The following is a 24,559-nucleotide window of genomic DNA, read 5'->3' as shown; positions in this document are numbered from 1 at the left end:
ACGTGGGCGGGGTCTCCACACACGGGCGTTAGCGGATTGGGGCGGGGCTGAGGAAGGGGGCGTGCCCGGCGCGGGGCAGATCCGCAGTCCGGCGCCGGTGGGCAGAGTGCGTGGAGTTCCCGTGAGCGGCGGCGGCATGGCCACGGACGAGTTGGCCTCGAAACTGCAGCGGCGCCTAGACATCGAGGACGAGCCGGGACCGGGGGAGGCGGAGCCCGAGCAGGTGGCGGCGGCAGCGGCGCAGGAGAAGCCGCCCACCGCGGCAGCGGACAATGAACTGTCGGCCAAGCTGGCCCGCCGCGGGGAGCTGAACGAGGGGTCGGCGGAGCCGCAGCAGCGCAGCCTGCGGGTCTTCAACCCTTACACCGAGTTCAAGGAGTTCTCCCGCAAGCAGATCCGAGATATGGAGAGCATGTTCCGGCGGTGAGTGAGTGGGAACCCGGCCAGGGAGCGAGGGCGTCGGGGCGGGGCGTATCCCCGGGTAGGAGGCAGGTTGCCGGGGCTCCCTGCTCCGGATCCCCTCTGTGTGGGGAAGCCCGCCCCTCCCTCTCTATGAATATAGCCATTGATCTGAAGACCCCTCCCTCCCTCCTTTCATACCGCTATATTCGAGGTGTTCCCCCCCCCAGCCGAATTCCTTGTGGATGCCGAGTTTACTGAAGTTTATTGTGTTTACCTGTAAATAATTACCAATAACCGCCCCTGATAAATACCAGTTTAATGAAATCACGCTCCATTCCCGGTAACACGGACCCCCCCCCCCACCCTTTGGGACAATAACACCCTCAGCCCTCCGGGTGTGCGTGAATTTCAACACAATAATTCTTGCCTAATTTTTTTTTGCCTGCCGCAGATCCTGCAATGTTAACTTATGAATAACGCTCTTCCCAACTAAGATTAGGTCTGAGCATTTATTTGCGTTAGTAAATCATTAATTATACAAATTTGCCTCGGTCAAAGCTTCAGAACCTCTCATCGACCTCTCTAGTGTTGGTCGTATGAGTTTAAAAACGCCGCTGCTGGGTTTGGTCACTTCTGTATCCGAGTATTCAACAGGTCCTCCGACTTTAATTCTTGGGGGGGGGGGAGCGGGGAACAAAAATTAATTAGACTTGTATCTTATGCGAAAGAAGAGCAGATTGTGAGTTAGATCGGACTGTGAAATTTCAGCAGCAGACGTATAAAAGTAATCCGCTGTCCTAGAAACTGGGAGGACTTTGCCCCAGTTATGTTCATGATTTAGTGTAAACTAATTTGCGCTGCCGCCCCGAGGGATTTCCTTTCGCAAAATCTACTCCTGTAAGGCGTCTCCAAGTTTGTGTCCCCTTTTGGACCACGGACCCTTGCAAAGTTGGGTCGTGCCTGGATCGGATCTTTTAAAACCCCACCATGCCAGAGTGAAATAACCGCTGCAGTGTGGGCAGGAGTGTAGTTAGCCTTGGTTTAGAAGTGGTAATGCTCGCTCTTGCTTGTGAAGGCTGCGGTTTGAGGCTGAGGAAGTTATCGCGGCTGACAGTTCAGTACGGGGTGGGGGGGAGTACCACGCTGATATGAGAAGTACCACCAAATTCCCCATCGGCTTATTCATGTGGTTGTTCAAGATGCCTGAGCACTTTTTTTTTGGGTGGGAGAAATGGGGAATGTTTGCTTCGTAGCCGAGTCGTCATTTAACGCTGAATAAGTTCAGTGATGCGGAGGCCGGCGATTTTGATGTCTGATCTGCAGATTGTCAAGCCGTGTCGGTCGCGGCACCACACCGAGCGGTAGGAGAAGCAGTCTTTCAGCTCTGGCAGATCGCAGTGCTGATTGCGATGTGCTAAAGACTCCAAGCTGCCCCGTGGTTGTGAGAAACTCATTTCTGAGCAGCGTGAGTTAAACAAACCCGGGCTGTGAAATGGGCGTCCTCCACCCAGGTTAATTCTCAGAATGTGCATCTTGTGAGCCTGGGTGGGGGAAATGAGGTTTTGATGCATCTGGGTATTTTCACAGAATGCAGTGACGACTTGAGACCTGTCGAAGTACGTGCTTCGGCCTGCCTCCCGAGAGCTCTTATCTGATGCAACTTCACACACGTGTTCAATGTACTGGGGTGGGGGAGCACACTTTGGGGAGAGAGTGAGAGAGAGGAAAAAAGTGGGTTTCGCAATCTACGTTCGGGTCCCAATTGCAAAATAAACCCATACAACCATTTCAGAGCTGAAAAGAATGTCCTGGGGAAATGGTGGTGTTGAGATTGGTAAGGTGTGGAGTCCTGAGGTGATGCAGGGTGACCCAGGAAGAACAGCTGTAGGATAGAGATGACGGCTTGTGGAGAAGGGAGATTGCGTGAATGCTCAAATGCGGGATGGCGGTGCTGGACAGGGAATGTTGTTCAGGAGGGAAGGCAAGGGGAAGAATGCATTGGCGGCCTGCTCGTGATGTTTAACCTGGCAACGTTTCTACTGATCCTGAGATTGGCTTAAATTGCTCTACGGCGGCAGACTTCATTGCAGATGAGAATGAAACTACATTTTGTGTGGGACTCTGGTAAAGCATTAGAAAGGTCCCTCATAAACCAAGTACAATGCTGGAATAAAAACAGAAATATCCAGCAGGTAAGACAGTATCTATGGAGAGAGAACTATAGTTAAGGGCTCCAGAGGTTTGACTAACTTGTGGAGTATCACAACAGAGAAGTAGACCTTTTGGCCCATCCTGGTCTTGCCAGCCATCAGGTACCCATCTATACTAGTGCTATTTGGCAGCACTTAGCCTGGGCCCTCTTGGCTTTGACTATTTAAGTGCTTGTCTGGGTGTTAAACTTTTTGAGCGTCTCTCCCTCCAGCACCCTCTCAGCCAGAGCATTTCAAACTCCAATCTTCCTCTAGGTGAAAAATTCTTCCTCCTGTCCACTCTAAACTTCTTACTCCTTTTCTTAAGCTTGCACCCTCTGGTTGTCAATATTTGAGCCATGGTGAAAAATTGACTACTGTATATGCTGACCGTGCCCTCAGTTTTGTATGGCTTCAAGGTCCCGCTCAGCCTTCAAGGAAGACAAAGCCGATCTCCCAGGCTTTCCTTGTAATGGAGATACCATATCCCAGTCTTGCTTTGCAGGCTCGCCAGAGCAAATGCACCCTTCAAATGGTGGCAAACAAAACTGCACACAGTATCACTTTAATCCTTGCAATTGTTTTCTTCAGTCAGAAACACTTCTGCAAGTTAATCTTTCAGTTGGGGGTTGAACACACTCACTTTGGCACCCGTTGGATCCCACATCACAGTCAGATTCTGCACAGCTGGGAATATTTGGTTTCAGTCTTCTAAACAAAAACGGAGGAACTCAGAGTCCTCCATATGGGAGGGGAGGGAGAAGGAGCAATTGTTAGTGTTTCAACCCAAAACATTGACAATTCTTTTCTTCTTCCATCTGCCTCACAGATGCTGTACAATCTGTTGAGTTTCTCCAGCAGATTGTTTCTTGCTCCAGATTCTAACTTGTGTAGTTGTATCTTTTAAATAGAGACTTGCATGTTACAGATGGACTTCGGGGCAGTAAAGTTGCACCTGTCTTTCCAACTCCACGTAAGCCATATCCCCCCCAAATCAATGTATCAATGTCTATTTTCATTTCCATCTCGTTTATTTATCTCATTCCTCTTGATGAGATAAATAACTACAATAACTAATCCATGTGTTTGTAAGTTCCACGTTCCCTGGGAGCAGAAGTTCTGCTTGGACTTTCTGTTGACGGTTTTTTTTTGAGACTACTTTAAATTTCTGGTTCCTTGTTCTGGTCACATTCACAAGTGAAGTCATCTCTGTGTCTATTCTAATGAACAGACTTGTAGCTTTAAAGATCTATATTTGGTCTCCTTGCGATTTTCTGCTTTCTAAAATAAAGGTTATATTTTAGCAACTTCCACCACTCAGTATGTGAAGATTCAAAGTCAGGGTTGGCCATCTGAGCAAGTAGAGTTCTGTACCAAGTTAAGACTCTGGTTCAGAGGTTGCTTCACTTCTGTGTTTGAGTAGCTCAACATTTTTGCCCAGGGAGTCGCTCTGTGAGGAATGTTTAACAGCTCCACACTCATATGACAATTACTTCAAACGGCATGGCGATTTGCAGTTGCTGCAAACTGAGACCATTTGACAGCCTCTTTTAAATTCTGAGCTCCCACTGCCCGATATTAACCCAGCGCAACTTTGAAGGTAGTGGACTTGGATCGGGCAAGTATTTACTCTTTGACTAAATTGTCCCCTCCCCTGGAGTACACGGAACTCAAGTGAACCAAGGCTCGCAACTAGTACTGCACATCTCATTAGTGACAGTTTCATGTAGACTCTATACTTGCTCATTCACTTGCATTTTGTCTTTTTAAGGGTTTGCAGGCAATCAACTTCCTTTCAATGGTGCACTTCTCTAAGACTTCTTGCTGTCTGTCAGATTCTTTGTGGCTGCTGGGTGTTGGGTTCCGTTGGCTCCCTGTCCACTTTAATGCCAAGTAATGAAATATTCAACTGCAGAGTGCGTCACTGGGTCTGGCATTGCCACTGACTAGACACTGCTTTTAACATTCTGTAGATGAAGAAATCGGGATGCAGGGTTAATCATACCACTGCCTCCCTACTTCCTGAGTTCTTCCAAGTTCTCGGGCTCATTGTAGGAAACAAGCAAGACGATGTTTTCAGCTCAGTAATGTACCTTTTGGAACAAATTCTTCTTGGGCTTCCAGGTATCGATTATAACCATTTCAGTGCCAGACTCCACCATCTTCTTCGGAGTTTGTCATCGAAATGTCAGTTGTAATCAATATCTGTGCCTGGATAGAAGCCCAAGAAGAGTATTTGTCATATACGCTGGGAAAGTGCTAGATCCTTCCTTACCTTTTAGAAGTCTGCAGCCTCCCTAGGCTGACTACTCTTGGGCACAAGCAGTAACTATGTGATAATGACCTGAAGCATAAGGATTGCAAGAATTGCCTCTCAGAGTTGGAAGTGCAGAGTGAAGCCAGATTGACTTGCGTTGGAAGACCTTTATAGGATAGCAACTCCATCCGTACCAGGGAGTGCACCCATTTACAGAGCCAGTGGAATCTGAATTGTGTTTTGTGGTGTTTCATGGCTGGGCTGTGTTCATAGCATGTTGGCATCTGAATCACACACTTTAATTCCTTGAATGGAAGGGGAAATACTTTGAATCTCTGTATTCAGTAACTCTGAAGAGTGTCTCTGATGTGAGTAGAACACATGTAGTATGGTTAAATGTTTGCAAAGAAGCTGTTGAGTGTTGTACTTTTCAAATCGCCTTTGATCTTCTTGGGAGTGTGGAGCCATTTAGTCCTGTCTTAGCTGTTTGTCTTCCATCTGAACTATTTCAAAGATTCCAGATTCAAAGTACACTTATTATCAAAGAATGCATGCAATATTCAACCCCGAGATTCGTCTTCCCCACGGACAGCCACAAAACAAACAAAGCCACGGAAGGATAACATCAAACCCCCAACGCGTGAACAAAGAACAAATCATGCAAGCAGCAACAAAGAGTGAAAACGTAGGATATCAAACCACAAAGTCATCAAAACAGACCAGGAATGTTCAGTTTCAGCTCAGTTCAGTTCAGTCTAGCACTATCATTTGTTGACTGCAGGCTGCAGAGCTAGTCTGCCCCTATCAGTGTCGCACAAAATAGCAGCAGAGAAAGGAATGACCAGAAACACACAATAATGAGAACTACAGAATCCAATCCACCTGGCCCAGGACCCAAGCCTCCGGCGCTATTCTCCAGCAGCATCAAGCGTGAGACTGATTGAACGCAGATGCTTTCCTCTGGGAGCAATGAGAGTGAGACCGATTTCCTCGGGCAGCAGTGAGCAATGGGGCGAGTGAGACCGGTCAACGGCAGGCTTACGCCACTGACCACCCACTGGCCTTCCATTTGCATTGATTTTAATCTTCCTTGGCTCTTGCATCAGTGAGAGATGAAGTCAGTCATTGCCTCTCGGCTTCTTGACCTCCAGACCTCCTATCACTCGAAACCTCCCCGAACCCCCTCGGAGACAGCAAAGCGCCAGATTGCTCAATCGGCCTGAAAACACGCCATCAAACTGTAGATTACAGGCTCCAATAGTAGCTGAATCATATTTGAAAGAAGAAAGAATTGATTTTGTGAGCTGCTTTGGTTGTGTCGTTCACTGGTGCTGTCTTCATCAGATTTCTCCCCATATTCACGGTCTCCCTAAGGGTGCTTTTCATTCCTTCCTTGGTAGAGTTGCTTCCACAGAGCGCTGGTGGACATGAGTTCAATCCAATGTCGTCTGAGGAGTTTGCACATTCTCCCCATGGTTTCTCTGGTTTCCTGTCTCAGCCCACTGCTGTGCTGATTGACAGGTTACACGGCCACTGTCAATAGCTTTGTTGTTCAAGTGTTTGGTAGAATCTGGGGGGAAATTGGGGATGTGGGAGGCATGAAATGGGTGGAGTGTAGACATGTGCTTGTTGGCTTCAGTGGGCCAAAGGCTCTGCTTCTGTGTATATGGCTGCATGATGGGCCTCAAGCACACACTCAGTTCCTCATTATTGCCTCTACCTTGGAGTAATCCCATCTGAATTCTTCAGTGGGACTGGTATCTTAATCTAGACTCTTAAACAAGTGAGAACTTTGCTGTATCTACCCAACAAAGGAAGGTTATTGTTTTCTCTTTTCCTTTAAATCTCTTCTGTAGCTGAATATGCCTCGTCTTTTTTCATATAATCATAAGACCATTAGACATGGGTGCTAATTAGGCTATTCAGCCCATCAAATCTGCAACACTATTCCATCATGGCTAATTTATTATCCCTCTCAACCCCATTCTCCTGCCTTCCCTCCATAACCGTTGATGTCCTTACTAATCAAGAACCTATGAACTTCCACTTTAAATACACCCAATCACTTGACCCCACTCAGCCATCTGTGGCAATGATTTCCACATATTCACCACCCTCTGGTGAAAGATGCCCCTTTTCATCTCTGTTCTAAAGGGATGTCCCTCTATACTGAGGCTGTGCCCTCTGATCTAAGACTCTCCCACCATCGGAAACATCCTCTAAACATCCAGTCTTACTAGGCCTTCAAATATTCAATAGGCTTCAATAAGATTGCTCCCCCCCACCATTTCTCTAAACTCCTATGAGTACAGGCCCAAAGCCATCAAATGCTGTTCATGTTTTTAACCCTTTCATTCCTGAAATGAATTGTGTTACATCCTCAAGATGCCTGAGCATTACATCCTTATTTTTATATTCTAGTCCTCTCAAAACGAAAGCTAACATTGCATTTACTTTCCTTACCATGGACTCAACTTGCAAGTTGACCTTTAGGGAATCCTGCAAGAGGACTCCAAAAAGTCCCTTCGTATCTGATTTCTGGATTTTCCCCCTTATAAAATAGGGCACTCCTTTGTTCCTTCTACCAAAATGCAAGACCATACATCTCCCGACACTATATTCCATCTACCACTTTTTTGCCCATTTTCCTCATCCAAATGGGATTGAGTTTCGGAGCCGAGAGGTAATGTTACACCATATAGGACTCTAGTCAGACCCCACTTGGAGTACTGTGCTCAGTTCTGGTCACCTCACTACAGGAAGGATGTGGAAACCGTAGAAAGGGTGCAGAAGAGATTTACAAGGATGTTGCGTGGATTGGGGTGCATGCTTTATGAGAATAGGTTGAGTGAACTTGGCCTTTTCTCCTTGGAGTGACGGAGGATGAGAGGTGACCTGATCGAGGTGTATAAGATAATGAGAGGCATTGATTGTGTGCATAGTCAGAGGCTTTTTCCCAGGGCTGAAATGGCTAACGTGAGGAGGCACAGTTTTAAGGTGCTTGGAAGTAGGTACAGAGGAGATGTCAGGGGTAAGTTTTTTTTTTACACAGTGGTGAGTGCGTGGAAAGGTGGTGGAGGCAGATACGGTAGGGTCCTTTAAGAGACTTCTGGATAGGTACATGGAGCTTAGAAAAATAGAGGGCTATGGGTAACCCTAGGTAATTTCTATATAGAAATTATAGTAAGGACATGTTCAGCACAGCTTTGTGTGCCGAAGGGCCTGTATTGTGCTGTAGGCTTTCTATGTTTCTAAATCCTTCTGCAGACTTCCTGCTTCCTCAACACTACCTACCTTCCATCTTTCTTCATGTCATCCACAAACATGGCTACAAAGCAATCAATTCCATCATTTGAATCATTGACATATAATGTCAAATGAAGTGGTCCCGTCACTAACTGCTACAGAACATCACAAGTCACCAGCAACCAACTAGAAAAGGCCCCCCTTTTTTCCCCAACTCTTTGCCTCCTCCTCCTCCCAGTCAGCCAAACTTTTAATCAAGCTAGTATATTTCCTGTAATGCCGTGGGCTCTCATCTTGTTTAGCAGCCTCATTTGTGGCACCTTGTCAAAAATCTTCTGAAAATCCAAGCAAGCAATGTCCACTGACTCTGGTTTGACTAACCTGCCTGTTCTTTCCTCAAAGAAATCCAAAAAATTAGGCAAGATTTACCATTGAAGAAACCCTGTTCACTTTGGCCTGTTTTATTGTGTGCCTCAAGGTACTCTGAAACCTCACCCTTGATAATGGACTCCAACGTATTCCCAGTCACTGAAGTCAGGTCAACTGACCTATAATTTCCTTTCTTTTGCCTCCTTCTCTTCCAGAACGAGGGGCCACAGTTTGAGGATAAAGGGGAAGCCTTTTAGGAGCGAGATGAGGAAAAACTTCTTCACACAGAGAGTGGTGAATCTGTGGAATTCTCTGCCACAGGAAACAGTTGAGGCCAGTTCATTGGCTATATTTAAGAGGGAGTTAGATATGGCCCTTGTGGCTACGGGGATCAGGGGGTATGGAGGGAAGGCTGGTGCAGGGTTCTGAGTTGGATGATCAGCCATGATCATAATAAATGGCGGTGCAGGCTCGAAGGGCCGAATGGCCTACTCCTGCACCTATTTTCTATGTTTCTAGAATGGAGTGACATTTGCAATTTTCCAGTCCTTTACAACTATTCCAGAATCTAATGATTCTAGTGATTCATGAGAGATCACTATTAATGCCTCCTCAGTTTCTGCTGGCTGTAGTCTATTTGGTTCATTCTCTGCCGTCTCTTGATTTGGACAAAGATGAAGATAAGTTAAATGTCTGAGTGAGAGGGAGTGAACGTGTTGTTCTCAGTGGGAGGAGACACGGTGAGGGGTGAACGTTTCGGGGTGGGAGAGCAGAGAAACAGTCAGAAATTCAGTCCATGGAGGAATCAGTAACAGGAATGTTAAGATCTTGCAGTTAAGAGTTTCAGAAATTTGCCAGAGGGGAATTGGAGAACATGAGCTCATACCTATATCTAGATCATCTCTAATTCTGTTTACAAGTGGGAGTGAGAATGCATTGATTAACTATTGTTCAGGAGTTGCTCCCTCAACTGGGCTGGGCCCACTGACAACAGCAGTTGAACAAGCTGGGTTGGAGGTTTATTAGGAAGGATGAAAAAGGAGAAATGAGGTGTGTAGTCGATGGGACAAAGTATCTGGTGTTGGGGGGAGGGGAATAAGAGACTAATGGGAACAATGGAATAAGGAAAGAGCAAACATTCCTGTAATGCTATTATTGGCCTTGAGCTATTTGTTTTTTTTCTCTCTCGTCTAATAAAGGATGTAGATCTGGGAAGTGACATGGGACCCTTTGCAGTAGGGGAGCATTTGGGGAATATAGATCAGATGTCATTTCGTACATTCTTGGGTAAAGGTACCTAAATGGAGGAGGAGGTTCTTTGGGAAGTTAGCCCAGGGAGACTGGAATAACGACAAGTAGTGTACGATTATTGGACAATGGGTGTCCTCTTTAAAAAGGAAGTGAGGTGAGTACAGACTTAGTGCATTTCAGACGAAAAAGAAAGATAGGAGATTTCAAACCCAGAACTCCTTTTAATGACTAAGGATTTTAGTTTAAAATGAGATTGAGAAATGAGACTTGAGAACTGAAAAATGGGGAACAAAGATGAATATAGGAAATACAAGATCTTTAGAAAAGGGGAATGAGAAGGACAAAGTGGTTAACATTAAAAACGGAACTGAAAAGCCTTTGTTAAGCATTACAATTGTAAAATGATAGTCAAAGGATGGGTGTGGCTGATTGGGGGGCAAAAGGCAGAGAGTATAGCTGAACTAATAACTTATAAAAGAAAGTGTGTGCTATAACTGCATTGGTAGTAGATCAGACAGTTGTGCTACAGCATTACTTATAGGAAAGATGGACGTCTCCAGAGCTGCAGACCAGTGTTGTGCTGGGGAAACTGAGACAATCCAAGCTGAATTTATCGGGATTTGTAATAAATCTGGGTTAAGGAAGGAAATGCAACATTGGCTTGTTAAAGCTTAATTGTGTTTGACAGACCTGAAATCCTTGACGCCGATGAGGACTACACAGCTCATAGCATATACTGACCTCCGACAGGTATTGGACGGAACACCACTTAATGGAATTGTTTCAGTGATTTAAAAACCTTGGGAATAAAATATGGGTATGAAATTGATGAATGGGCAGGAGGGTATATTGCAAAGATGAGTATTTGTTTATAGACTCAATTTGCTAATGAATCCATTTGTGACAACCTTTCTACTCATTGCAGATTTTATACCAATGACGCACGAGCTGAGCAATTGCAGAAAAACTTGTTTAAAATTTTATTCGCATACATTAAGTTTGCAAGGCTGGGAGCAGAGCTGAGTACGTGGGCTGCTTTGATGCATGTAGGCGCGGATATAACCCAGTTGTTAAAATGAACGTCATAAACCAAACAGCCTGTCCCTTTAGACAGTGAGTGAGACACTCAGAGAAGGACTTTGGCCAGGTTCACTTCATCTGCACCTACCACAGTAATCCACAGGGCTGCACTGGCTCCCAGCGAGGTGTCCCGTTCAAGTGGCTGTGAGTGAGAGATCTGTAGGAGGCACACACAGAGTTCATGGGAATATGGGGATGGAGAATGTCCCAACACGTTGCTGTCCCGTACCAGCTTTATCAGCAGGAGAGCACCATAGTGAGTTGCTGACTTAGGGACACCAATCAGATCTGTTAAGCAATTCCCTCACCTTCTGAAGGCAGAAGGGGAAACGGGCTGTAACAATTTGGACCACAACCTCTGTGAAAGTAGCAGGTCCCACAGGAAGAGCACGGGAGGGTTGGCCCAAACGCTGAGAGCCAGTCAGCTAGTCCATCACGGGTGCTGCTGCAAAACCGATTCGTCCTCGGTGCGATTTCCCGTTTAACCTGCCTTGACTGTCTACGTGACCTTTGCACTCTCACTCTCAGATCTCCAGTCTGTCATTGGCAATGTCCCCTTGACTGTTTCTCCCCACTGGAAATCTGGGGTGGGAGTTTGTTTTTTTGCCCCCCTCCCCCCCCAAACAGGCACCTTGTAAGGCATGAAAATGCCTGACGCAGGCCTCAGAGTTGACGTTCCCTCCCCCCCCCCCCCAAACAGAGCTGTGTGGAGGTCAGTGAGGGTTTCTCTGACTCCTCCATGCATTCATTCCCTCAGCACAACCATTCGTGCTGTCAAAATGCTTTTGAATGCGAAATGGCTGGTGGGCCGGGAAACAGAACCCAGAAGCAGTAGAGGTAGACCCATGGCTGCTGGGCCGGGGTGTTGTCTGGCGTCCGTGCCATCGAAGAGGATCAGTGCTGACCAGCCGAGCAGGAGGAGACGGGCAGGTTCAGACAGCTGCTGCAACAGGCCCAGCTTCAAGTGCCAAGAGCCATTGGAGCAGGTTAACTGTTTGTACCAACAATCTCCAATCTCATTCCCTATGCCTGTTGTACAGAGATTCTGTGGTTACGTTTTCTGCAGAACAACTGTTATGGAATTTCTGGTACGTGAGATCTCTCCTGTACGCCTAGGCACGCCTCGGCAGGATAGATAAATGTTTTGCCTGTGGTTTCATCATCCTTCAACCTGGTTATTGGCGAGGTGCATCAGTCAGTTGATGTTTCGGTTTTCAGTGTCACAAATGGCAGTGCTTTTTGACTGTAATCTTCAAGGTGCTGTCACTGGTACCTTGGCAAGTGTAAGTTTATTTTTAAAGATGAGATTTGGGGTCAGCTGAAGGTTTTTCATTCACAAACCCACTTGGATGGTACAGTCGACCCTAGCCAGGCCTCCCCCAGCCCTCCCCAGCCGCAGGAAACAGCAGTGTGAGTGGGAAAGCACGTGTGAGATTCAAGTGGCAATCTGAGCAGCGACGGACAGTAGAAAGGTTGAGTGGAGCCACGTGTCTTAGCCAAGCGAACAAAATGCTCGAGGAGCTCGGGCAGCATCTGTGGAGGGAAAAGGGACCTCAACTTGCTGAGTTCCTCCACCATTTCATTTGTTGCTCCATATTCCAGCATCTGCTGTTGACTCTGTCTCCAGGGGTCTTGATCTTGCACTTTCCCTGACATTTGTTCTGGGTCCTCATCCCTCAGCCAGTAGCATTGCCAAGAACCTGGGCATCCCAGGGTTGGACCTTTGTCAGTTAAAGGCACAGTGCCCTCTGCTGATGAGTTGGGGACTCCCAATCAGTTGTGATCCACTCCTATCATGACCTGGGCTATTGCTCCCAGGGACAGTAGGCATGGCAGTTGTTGCTGTTGGAGAGACTGGGCCAAGTTTTTCTTGCAGTGTCAGGGAAGAGTTAAAATTCTGTCACATTTTGACGTTAGAAGAAATTGATGCAAGAAGAAAAGAGGAACATTGTAGAGTTCCTCTTTCACTGCTAAGTGGACGCAGGTTGCCTGATAATGTCATGGCTGGAATTAGCAGAATGACAGTTCACTGCTGGCTGGCCTGGTCCTTTGTTAACTAAACTTGTGTTCCTCCCCAGAGTTTCCCCTTAGTGGGGGTGTCCTGTGCAGGACTGTTCCATCAGTTTCCTGGACATAACCCGAGAGAGCCAGCAGTCTATTCCCCATGAGGGACATCATATCGAGAGTTTCTGTCTCTCTTTCTCCTGCCCTGATGCTGAATGCAGGATCAGCCATGTTGTTCCTGTGTTGGGAAAGTGATCTGCAGCAAATGTTCTTGCACACTGAGCACAGAGTTAGCTTGTCCCTGTTCGGCTTCCTCCCAGGTTAGAACTGGTCATCGTCCGCGTTCTAGGTGTGGTCATGAAGGTTAGGAAGGTGAAAATTGTGTTGGAACCCTCAGTCCCAGCGAGGTGGTCAGTGCTGGGAGGCTGCACCGTACCCAAGCAGTAGGCGGATGCTTGACCTAGTGACAATGCAGGAGGTCACAGACAGGCGTTTCAGCCAAGGAGGGGGCTGGAGAATTAAGGTGACGAGCGCCACATATAGACTGAATGCAGGTGTTCTGCACTGCGGTCAGACAATCTGTGCTTAGTGTCTCTGATGTAGGAGGCAGCTATTGTGAGCTCTCATTGGAGGAAGGGCAAGAAAACTGCTGTTGCACTGCAGGAATCATGAATAACTGAAGTGGCAAAAGGTGTTGAACTCATTCTGGTGAAGGCTGTCAGGCCTGGAGTGTTAATTGTTTCTCTTTGCAAAGACTGCCTGACTTGAGAGTTTTGAAAAAAAATTCTCTTTCTAACATCAGGTCTGCCTCTGCCTTTCTTCTCCCACCCCCGGCTCCTTCACTCCCTCACAGTCCTGTGGTGATGGTCTCCACTGATTTAACAACTCCACCTAGTGTGGCCATTCACCCCAGGCCTCTGTGCTTTTGATCGTCTTGCAACTATTCAGATCTACGCTGTGGGTTTATGGAGAGGGAGTTACTGTGCATTAACCTTGTCCACAACCTACCTGGTCATTCTGGCAGCTGAGAAGCTGATAACCATTGGGTGGGTACCCCAGGTTCCCTCGGCCATCACCTGCGTCCATTATGGAACAAACATTGCAACAGAATTTGGTAGGAAGCAATAGGTGATCTCTAGGTGTGTTTTTTTTTCACTACCCTATCTCAACGTCCCCCATCTTTCTGCCTCAAGATCTTCTCATCTCCTTTATCCCCCTGATCCCCTGTTCCCTCCTCCCTTCTCAGCTCCCTACTCCTTTCTTCCCCTTCTCTTGTCCCACCCCAGCCCCTTCCTTTGTTCCAAGCTAATGTTCTGCTTGACCTACCTTTTTCCTCCTCGTCTCTTTCCCCTGACTACTTCTGTCTCTGACTGACCAATCCTCCTTTCACTGAGGGAGCTCAAAGTTCCAATCTCTTAAAATAAGCCTCTCCCTCCCAACCTTCCTGCAGGGGGAGTTTGAGCCTTGCTTGTTCCCATTTGCACCTTCAGTATATGGGAAAACTCCAAGCAAACAGAAATGTCTTTGAATTCTTTCCCCACTTTCTCCCCCCCCCACCCCAAGGGGTGGGGGGTTTTGAGTGTAGATTGACACACCAGTTCATCACGAACATAGTTTGCTCAGATCTGTGCTCGTACAAACTACAATTCGGTGCGATTTGTGTCTCCACGGGCTGTGTTTTGTGGGACTTGTTTCGTTCGGAGTAGTGCAGGGGTCAGCTGCGTTGTGCCTGGGCACTGAAATGTGCAGTGAGCTGGGTAGCCCTGGGGTGTGTACGTAGAAATCGTACGGAAAGGGTGCGGTCTCCCGGGGGCGGGGTGTGTGTGCACATGTCCGTACTACGCTGTTTCTCTAGCAGAGGGAAGGCTGTTGTGCAATGCTATGTCCGAACTTGACAAACGTATGCAAGAAGATGGAGCCCTCAGCTATTGTTTTTCACTATTTAGTATGATTTGCAGAGGCGGTATTGGTGTGTGTTTATATATTTTTTCCCATTAAATTATCTGCAAACTGAAGTGCATTGTTTTTATTTTTAAAAAGATGCATGGGGATTCTGTACGTTCAGGGTTTATGGAGGGATGGGGTGAAAGGGGATAGGATGTGATTTGATGGGACAAATGGTTTTTTTGCTGCAAACTTTATCGTGTGTCAATGATTGTTCGGGGCAAGTGTGTGTGTGTGAGTGTGTGTGTGTGTGTGTGTGTGTGTGTGTGTCAGCGCCCGTGTGTATCGACTCTTCTCCACTGGAGGTTTTAAGGCACTGAACGATACAGTCCAGAGGGCTGCAGTAATGGTTAAGCCTATTTCTGTCCTCAGTGGGTCGGCTAGGAGAGGCCACGTTAGTCACTGGCTGGTGGCCTCCACACCCCCATGTAGATCTCTGACTACAAATTGTAACTGCCCAGGGAGCCCTAGAAAAGGAGTAACTGTAGTGTGATTCCTCCCTTTGGGGTAGTGCTTGCTGTCTGGACCCAGGTATCTGAGATGGTCTCAGCAGATGGTAGAGTGATTATAGCTGAACCCTAGGGAAGAGTCTATATTGGTGGCTGAAATGGGAGAACGGGGGGATAAACATGGTTGTTACACTCACATCCCAACTCTCGTCCCTGACTGATAAAATAATTTTTCATTTATATAGTAACTGTATTGTTCCACCTTGGAACAACCCAATCAATTTAGAATCAGCGTGGTTACTCCTGAAAGGAATGAAGCAGCCAGTTTTTACACAGCGACATACGCAAGTATAGATTGGCTCAATACAGTCCTTTCCCAGGATTGGGAATCAAAAACTGAAGGGGGTAGGTTTAAGATGAGGGTGCAGATTCAGCAGGAGGTGAGGGGCACCATTTCACCCGGAGGGTGGGCATGATATGGAGTGAGCTGCTGGAGGAAGCAGTCAAGGAAGGTGCATTAATGACATTTGAAAGGTACTTGGACAAGTACATGGATGGAAAAGATTTGGACTGGAGCAGGGGTTCCCAATCTGAGATCCATGGGACCCTTGCTTAATGGTATTGGTTCATGACATTCAGAATGTTGGGAATCCTCTTTACTAGAGGAACATGGACCAAACATGGGCAAATGGGACTAGCTCAAATTGGTTAGCATAGACCTTTTGGGCCGAAGGTCCTATTTCTGTGCTGTATGATTCTATGAATTGTGTCTGCCTACTGTTTAATGGCACAGTGATGGAAGATGTGGCTGGCAGTGCCCGTCAGTTAGTGCTTAGTCTTCAATAACCTGCTCACTGAAACAGCTTGGATTTCACCAGGACTATTTGTCTCCAGACTTAATTATAAGCTTTGCCCTGGAAAGTTGAATTCTGGTAGCCCAGTCCCCACCCCACCCAGCACTAAGGAAGCATTTGTCTGAATGTAACTGCAAAGAGGCCAGGCAAAATTGAAGTCAATGGTAACAGGGGAATGTACTCCAGTACCGTGCACAAGGGGAGATTGCTGTTGGAGCTCATTCATCCCAGCCACAGGACATCAATGCAGAGATTCGTCAGCACAATGTCCTCAATCAATCCCTCTTCAGCTGCTTCAATTACCCTCCCTCCATCCATGGGGATTCACTGGCGGCACCATGCTCAGTTTCCATTCTAACTCCGCAGGAAATGTAGTAGTCCACGCCTCACGCGATAGCCGGGCATGGGCTGGAGAAGCATCAAGAAATGTTCATGCTTCAGAAGTACCAAAAAGTAACAACCAACAAGAGACAACCTTTGGCATTCAATGACATTATCATCACCAGGGCCCCACCGACACCACTCTGGGGCTTGCATCTGGGCCAACTACGTCAAAGCTATGTTGCAAGAGCGGGTCAGATGAGTGACTTGTCTCCTAGCACCTCAAGCCTTTTCATCATTTGTTAGATGCAAGTCTGAAGCTGGATGGAATACCTTCCAATCGCCTGGATGAATGCTGCAACTGAACCCAACGTTGGCTCTATCTGGAGAAAAGCAGCCTGTCTGACTGGCATTGCCTTCATTCCAAACATTAATTCCTCCCATTAACAGAATAAGCTACCATTACTCACCCAGACCATCCCTAAATACCTCCCAAACCTGTAACTTCTACCACCAAGGACGGGGACAGAGTGCAATCGGAACACCAGCATCTGTATGTTGTCCTCCAAGTAACACACAGTGCTGGTTTGGAAATGTCACCAATCCTTTATCCAGTCACTAGGTCTAACCCCAGCAGCAGTGCAGGAAGTACCTTCGTAAGGATTGCAGTAGTTCTAGAATATAGTTCACCACCACCTTCCCACAGGCAATTAGGAATTGGGGAAAATTGGCTTTGCACATCTGAAATGATAACTCTTCTTTGCATGGGTGCAGCATGAGATGTGAATATTCTAGCATTTTCTTCAATTTCGGGTTTCCCCCTTCTGCAATCTAATGGTAACCTTTTAATTGTTTTCTGTGTTGCTGGTGGGGAATGAATATCGGCAGGGCACCGGAGTGTGGCTTGTGCGTTTCATGACTGGCTATCAAATCCAGGAAATTTACTCCAGCCTCCCGCTGATTCTGCAAGGCCAACCCTACCCCTCCACTTTGTTCAACCCTCTCCCTGTCCCCTTTCCAGGGTCCTGCGCGGCCCCTCGCTCAACATTTCCCCCCTGACCCTCTGACCCTCTGCCAGTTTGTGACCTGGTGTGTCTGTAACAGGTACGATGCTGGGAAGGATGGCTTCATCGACCTGATGGAGTTGAAGCTGATGATGGAGAAGCTGGAGGCTCCTCAGACGCATCTTGGGTTGAAGAACATGATCAAGGAGGTTGATGAGGACTTTGACGGCAAGCTCAGCTTCCGTGAGGTAATGTGCTTTGATAGGTACTTTGATCTGTAGAGGAAAATGTTCAAAAACAAATAAAATGAAATGTAAATTACAGAATGTGTCAGTACTCCCTTGTGATTTGTAGTGTTCGAATGCACTGTGATCTGCTTACTTTTAACTAACATTTTTGTCTTTTATTTTCATTTTTTTAATATATTTTATTTTAATGTTTGCACTTTATCCTATGGTGAAGTACTTTGAACTACATCATCTGTATGAAAAGTGCTCCATAAATATATTATTTCTTCAGCTTGATCATGGTTACTGGGCTAGAAGTTTTGTAGTGTCCGAGTGCTGGTTACAGCAACAGCTGATGTCACTTATCTTGGAATGGTGGGTGCTATCCTTGTCTGGATTGGCTAGTCTACAGTTTACCAGCCCTAGTTACCGTGATGTTCTGCCCCCCACCCCCCACCCCCCGTTAATCGGTTAGTTGGTCAGTGGTTGCTGGATTCAGGAGTCTAAGGTGCACGTTCATCAGTTGGTGTAGTTAGCGTGTTGTGCTGAACAACATGTTAGCAGGGATGTGGAGTCTACAATAGAGAGATTCAGCATTGACTAGAGTGAGTTTTGGAAAAGAGATTGAGGTAATAGAGAATTCCTGGAGCCTAAAGAAGGGTTGTGAATTCTAGGCTGCTGGCACCCTCTGCTGGTTGCTTCAAATACTACACCCCATATATACTGCAGCTTGATTTGATTATCAGAATTTTTTTCTAAATCCCCAATAATTTAAATTAAATAACAAATAAAAACAAAAACTGCACAACTTTATTAAATCATTTTTGATTTGAGGAAAAGCTACTCATGAGGCAAGCTGGGGATTGGTTCATAAGATGTTCACTTCAGAATCCAAGCAGGAGACCGGTTGTAACATGATGTGGGAATGAAGAAAGCCAGTTAACTGCTAATTTCCCTGTCTATCTCATGAGATCTCTAGAACCCACTAAACCAGGGGTGGCCAGCCTTTTACATTCCATGCGTCAATTTCTTCACTCACAAGTTCAGATGTGCCGTACAAGTCTTGTACCCCCATCCAATTGTCGTAAAAATATGTTAATATAGAACTCGTGCTTGCAAAAAAATTGATGCATGGAATGTAAAAGGTTGGCTACCCCTGCACTAAACCTTGGCTCCTCCTTGTGAATAGTATTATTGTCAGTTTGCTTTGTGTCCATTCATATCTAATAGCAGATCTCCCTGACACCATTACCCCTCTCTTGCCTTTCAGTTCCTGCTAATTTTCCGTAAGGCTGCTGCAGGAGAGTTGGCTGAAGACAGTGGTTTGTGCGTTCTTGCCCAGTTGTCTGAAATCGATGTCTCGACAGAGGGAGTGAAAGGAGCCAAAACCTTCTTTGAAGCCAAAGTAAGTGTCACTTGCAACTTGAATTTTCTATATTGACTACTGACTTGGGTTCTGCCTGTGTTGGTGTCACTTGCTGTTTCAGTTTCAGGACTTGCAGTGAATTGCATTGTAACTACGGCAAGGAAGCAGGTCATTGCTCTGTGGGTTGTGCCAATGATTGTGGCACCACATATTCTTAAGTTCAAGTTTGATTGTTGTTCAACCATATATTGGTATGCAGCTAAACAAAACAGGGCCAAGGTGCAAAACACAGTGCCTGGAATCTCACACAGCACACATAGTTACGATAGCACATACAAAATAAAATCAGCACAAGTCCCTGAGTGGCATGGCCTGACGTTTGATGGAGCATGGGATGTTGTCCTGGAGCCATGTTTCTGCAAGAACAAGCACGCAACAGTTTCTCATCTCTCACTGGATCAGCCGCAGATGAAGGTATTCCAGCTTGTCTTCCAGGGAGTGAATGCTGAAGAGCACCAACGGGGCAGCTGGCCTGTGGAAACCAGCCCTCAGCTGAGCATGGATTCCAGCGTGCCCACTGTGCTTCTGTCTCTCCCACACCGCTCCTGGCGCCTCCTCTCCTGGGTAGTTGTAACAGGCGAAACTGCAGCTTGAGGGCCTGGTCCATGTAACAACTGAGGCCACGCAGCTTCACCGTCGTCGGTCTCACTAATGAACTGGACCTGAGGTATTTTGTATTGCCAATGTCCAGGCACAAGAAAAATGTTTTAAGACAAACATTTGCACCATTTTGTCTGACCCAAAGAGGCTGCTACAACCAAGCCTGCCACCGTCTTACTGGAAGTTCCAGACCAGTATTCTTATCCAATCAATAATATCCTAATTCTTCCTTCCTTGTATTTCTCCAACTTACTTTAAAATGTTATTGCTTCTCTCCTCGGTCACTAGATATAGTAAAGTGCTCCACATTCCAACCACTCTAGGTAACGAGGCTCCCCTCAATTCCTTTTTGGATTCATTAGTGACTGTTTTCCATTTCTGATCTGTAAAGTCCATGAAGAATTGAAATCCAGCTTCTCTATTGTGGAATGGCTGACTGATACAGACTCGGTGACGGAAAAAATCCCCACCTGAATCAAATGGGGAAAGTAGAATTTGAGGTATATTGTGAGAGACTGTCATAAAATGATAAACATAGATCACTGATCCTGAACACAGATCGCTGGTCAATAATGTTATTAGATGACACCAGGACTTTGTGTTCAGCATGTTGATCAGAATCAGGTTTATTATCACTGGCATGTGTCATGAAATTTGCTAACTTAGCAGCAGCAGTTCAGTGCAATACATAATATAGTAGATAAATTCAATTACAGTATATGTATATTGAATAGATTAAAAATTGTGCAAAAACAATATCTATTACAGAAGTGAAGTGTTCACGGGTTCAATGTCCATTTAGGAATCGGATGGCAGAGGGGAAGAAGCTGTTCCTGAATCGCTGAGTGTATGCCTTCAGGCTTCTGTACCTCCTACCTGATGGTAACAGTGAGAAAAGGGCATGCTCTGGATGCTGGAGGTCCTTAATAATGGATGCTGCCTTTCTGAGACACCACTCCTTGAAGATGTCCTGGGGACTCGGTAGGCTAGGACCCAAGATGGAGCTGAATAAATTTACGAGTCTCTGCTGCAGCTTCCGGTCCTGTGTAGTAGCCCCCCCCCCCCCCATACCAGACAGTGAAGCAACCTGTCAGAATGCTCTCCACAGTACATCTATAGAAGTTTTGAGTGTTTTTGTTGATGTACCAAATCTCTTCAAACTCCTTATGTGAAGTATAGTCACTGTCTTGATAACATGATAACAATACATGTGTTATCTTTGCAGCTTCAGGCAATCAATGATGCAAACCGATTTGAACAGGAGATCAGGGAAGAGCAGGAGGAAAAGAAGAAGCAGGCTGAAGAAAAGAAACAGAAAAGAGCTGCCTTCAAGGAGCTGCAGTCAGCATTTAAGTAAAGCCAGCTTTCTGCCGAAACCCCTGGGTGCAGGTCAGAAGATCTGGCTTCTAATCCCAATCTTGGCCCAGGTGACAGACTGTATTTTGTTTTAAAGAATAAGGGAAGGGGTGTGGATGGGCTTGGGATACTCCTGAGATAATGTTAACCACAGTATCCAATTTGGATAGATGGAACTGCCTGCCTCGTTTCCAGGCATATCCTCATCCTGTGATTTCAACACCAGACTCTGCCTGTTGTGACAACGGAAGCCTTTGGGAATGAGCAGGTTAGGTCGATGTTGTTCAAGCCAATTTTGTTTCTTTTATGTACATTTCATTGTTTGAGGGTCCTGTCCCATTGCTCTATTTTAGCTCTGTAATCAAAGTCCCTGTAATGGAGCTATTGCAGGGAACTTGGGCGAAGCTCCTGTCGGTGCATTGATGACTTTATAAAAGGGCCTTTGGCCTTATTGCCCAAGGTGCCCTTTTCCTTCTGTGTCTGCACGTGGTTGAGAATGTAGTCAGACTGACTCCAATTCCCACCAAAGTGCCCCACTGCCTCGTTTCTGATCACGTGAACACCGTGTAGGAAAAGGTCATTCGGAATTGTGGCCTCCTCTCGGAATGAGTTTCCTCAATAGGCACATGGCTGCTTGTTACTTTAGAGTTGTGGCCATGATTTTAATTGGGCGCTCCCTGCAAAACAGGAAGGGGGGGTAAGTATAAATAATTGGGAACATGCAGCTTTTATGAGACTTGTTTTTAAGGTGGCCCTTTTTTTTAAATTTGAAAAAATACCTTCAGATATTTACTATTGGAAACGATGCCTGGTTTCTACCTCCTCTATCAAATGGGGGTTTCTACTTTAAGATGGCATTCCCTTTATCCGTGATTTTAACTCTATCCAATAGGCTGAGCAACCTGATTTATTATTTTTTTTTTTGCTTGTCCATTTCCTAATGTGAACGTGTCTTAATTGCATCTGTATGGTACCAATTCCTGTGCACATTTGATGCAACATATTCCTGCCCTAATAAATTCAGCAAGTTTAGTGCTTTAAATTGTTCACAGCAAAATATATTTTTTACCTCCTGACACTGAATCATCAGAAATTGGTAGCGTATTTACATGTTAAATGGTCACGTTTTCTGTGGAGTCAGATAACCGCTCTTGCGTTCCAGAGAGTTTGTGAAGGCAGATTCACTTGTGCTGACCTGCGCACACTCCTTTTTGCCATCTTCGATGAACTGCCCAAGTAAGAAAGCCATACTCTGCTTCCTTCAGACTTCCAGCTGTGACAGAGGCACCTGGAGCAGTTGTATTAAGCCACGTTTCTGACTGATTTACAATAATTTCAGAGTCAGTCCCTTGAAGGAGCAACTCTTAATGCAAGGATTAACTATGTGTATCTCCCTATGCATATTATACAAATGTTCAAGCAGGGACTTGGAGGATGCAGTGGGAGAGGGTTTCCACTGTTCTAAGTTATTACTGACCCCTTAAAGTACCACTTTGCAATATAGAAACGCCATTGATCAGGGCAACTTGTAATCTGTATCATGTCTTCCTTCAAGTTCTGAGCAATATTGGGAGCATTTCAGTTCTTCCATGATCCTCATCTCTGCAGCAGCCTGACTCTGATTTTCTGGTTTGAAACTAAGCAAACACTTGGTGTTCTCTTCCTCATGACCTCCCTGTGCAACCCTGTTGACCTTTGGACCCTAGACCAAGAGGAGGTAGCAGCATTCAGTATTGGCTTCCCAATCACCTGCCTTCAGACCGTCTGGGGCAGGCGGAACTCTGTTGTCATGGTAACAGAAAGAGGCCAATTGGCCACATATCCAGTTCCTTGAGAGTCCAATCCAGTTACTGTGAATCAAGGGTGTTCCAATCAGTTTGTTGCAAAAATCCTGGAAACGTTTATTTTTAAAAAAAACAACAATGGAAGTGCCTTTTATGAAGAAATGTATGCTTAAGTTTTGGCCAGGAAAGATTGCACAAAAATAGTAAATTGTCTCAAAGACTAAATTCTAAGCTATCCCACTAACCAATAAATATTCAAGTAATGATTGAGACTGCTGAAGGAAAAGCATTTAATGTTCGACATTCCCAGTTACCTTCGCCCTGGAATTTGGAATACTGAAAATATCCTTGACGTAACTCTTTGCAAACATCAAGGGTGTACTTTTGAAGTACTTTGTTTTTATGAACCAGCTCAGGAAACTGTCCCACATCAACCAGGGAAGCAAATGAAACAAAATGTAATCAAATGCTGGCAATCTAAAGCAAAAAGTCTGGACCTTTGTAATAGATTCAAGAACTTCTGCAATAAATGATGTGTTAACATTTGGGTATGATGCTTTGCCAGACAAAGTTTGCACCCAAGATACTGAAAACTAAAAGGTGATCCCTGGCCAGCTGGCTCTGCCTGTCTCTGGGCTTGGCGCAGGGAAGCGTCTGCACATTCCCTAGTCTACAACTGGCTAATGCTACCTGCGCTGTTGGTGACACTGTCCCAGTTGCCATACCATTGGCTGGGAGCAGAGTACCAGGGTTCTTGCTCCTTAACGTTAGCCAATAACCCTTGCTGTGAGCATCAGGTAACCTCAACTATAATTCTTCCATTGTTTAGCTGAGCAGTGGAAAAGTGGTATGTTATGACCTCTGGGGGGTTAGGACTGTTGGTTCAACAGTGTGAACTAATGGCTATAACTTCCATCGTTGTGGGGACTTAAAACAATTGGGACTGGTTTATGCCCCCACTGTTTTATTTAAACAGCTCTCACATTCCATTGCATGGCTAATTTTGGGCTGAATCTTTACCCTTTGTTGATTGTGTTGTTAAAATTGTTGTGTCAAACACTGTTGTGCCAAATACTTGTGCCTGTGATGTTTGTTCTAGTTTTAAAGGCACTGAATCAGCCATGTGTCCATTGCTGAGGGTCACTCAGCTTTAAGCTGAAGTCGTAGTGTGGGATTTATTTAGCATGACATTAAGATGCATTGAGAATCTTACTTTGGCTCCATGCAATTTGCTTTCAATGCATCTAGAACATAATGGGGGGTGGGGAGTGGGTTCTGTGTGCCATGTCTGACTGTCTGACTGTCTGTCTGCCTCTGGCGTATCTGTGTATTCTCCAAGAATCCGTTTGTGTAGTCTGTGCAACTGTGCCTGTGTTCTGCCGAAGAACTGGCCCTCCCCGAGCAACTGTGGGGCGTAGGAGAATGAACAGGAATTGAAATGGGGAGTCGGCAACATCATTCCTGGGAGGTGGGGGCTGGTCTTGGTGAAAGGCAAGAACTGTAGCTCACTTACTCCAGCACCAATGAATCTGCATGGACTTTACATAATGCTGATGCCATTATTTTGGTACATTGTGTTTACTGAAAAATTTACCTATTTTCTATAACTGTAATGTTGCTGTCTGAAGCTTCAATTGAGGAAATAAGTTGTGTGAAAGAAACTATTTTTGATTTTCTTACAAAAATAAATCTAATTATACATATGTCTAATAAATGCATCTTAAGTTTTGATGGCTCTTTCTATTCTTGTTTGGACTAATTAAAGGTACAGTGTGTGAAGGGGAAATGACGTCACT

General features: G+C 45.8%; 1 protein-coding gene across 1 annotated transcript; it reads left to right on the top strand.

The window, feature by feature from the left end:
• Window positions 1–66: 66 nt before the first annotated feature.
• efhd2 (EF-hand domain family, member D2) lies at window positions 67–24,492 on the top strand. The gene is made up of 4 exons (XM_072244883.1): window positions 67–423; window positions 17,471–17,618; window positions 18,868–19,002; window positions 20,849–24,492. The coding sequence occupies exons 1-4, from the start codon at window positions 137–139 to the stop codon at window positions 20,978–20,980; spliced, it is 702 nt and encodes a 233-aa protein (XP_072100984.1). The 5' UTR covers window positions 67–136; the 3' UTR covers window positions 20,981–24,492.
• The last annotated feature ends 67 nt before the right edge of the window (window positions 24,493–24,559 follow it).

Source organism: Mobula birostris, chromosome 27 (assembly GCF_030028105.1).
Source record: "Mobula birostris isolate sMobBir1 chromosome 27, sMobBir1.hap1, whole genome shotgun sequence".
Lineage (NCBI taxonomy): Eukaryota > Metazoa > Chordata > Chondrichthyes > Myliobatiformes > Myliobatidae > Mobula > Mobula birostris.
This window is presented reverse-complemented; position numbering and strand designations above follow the sequence as displayed.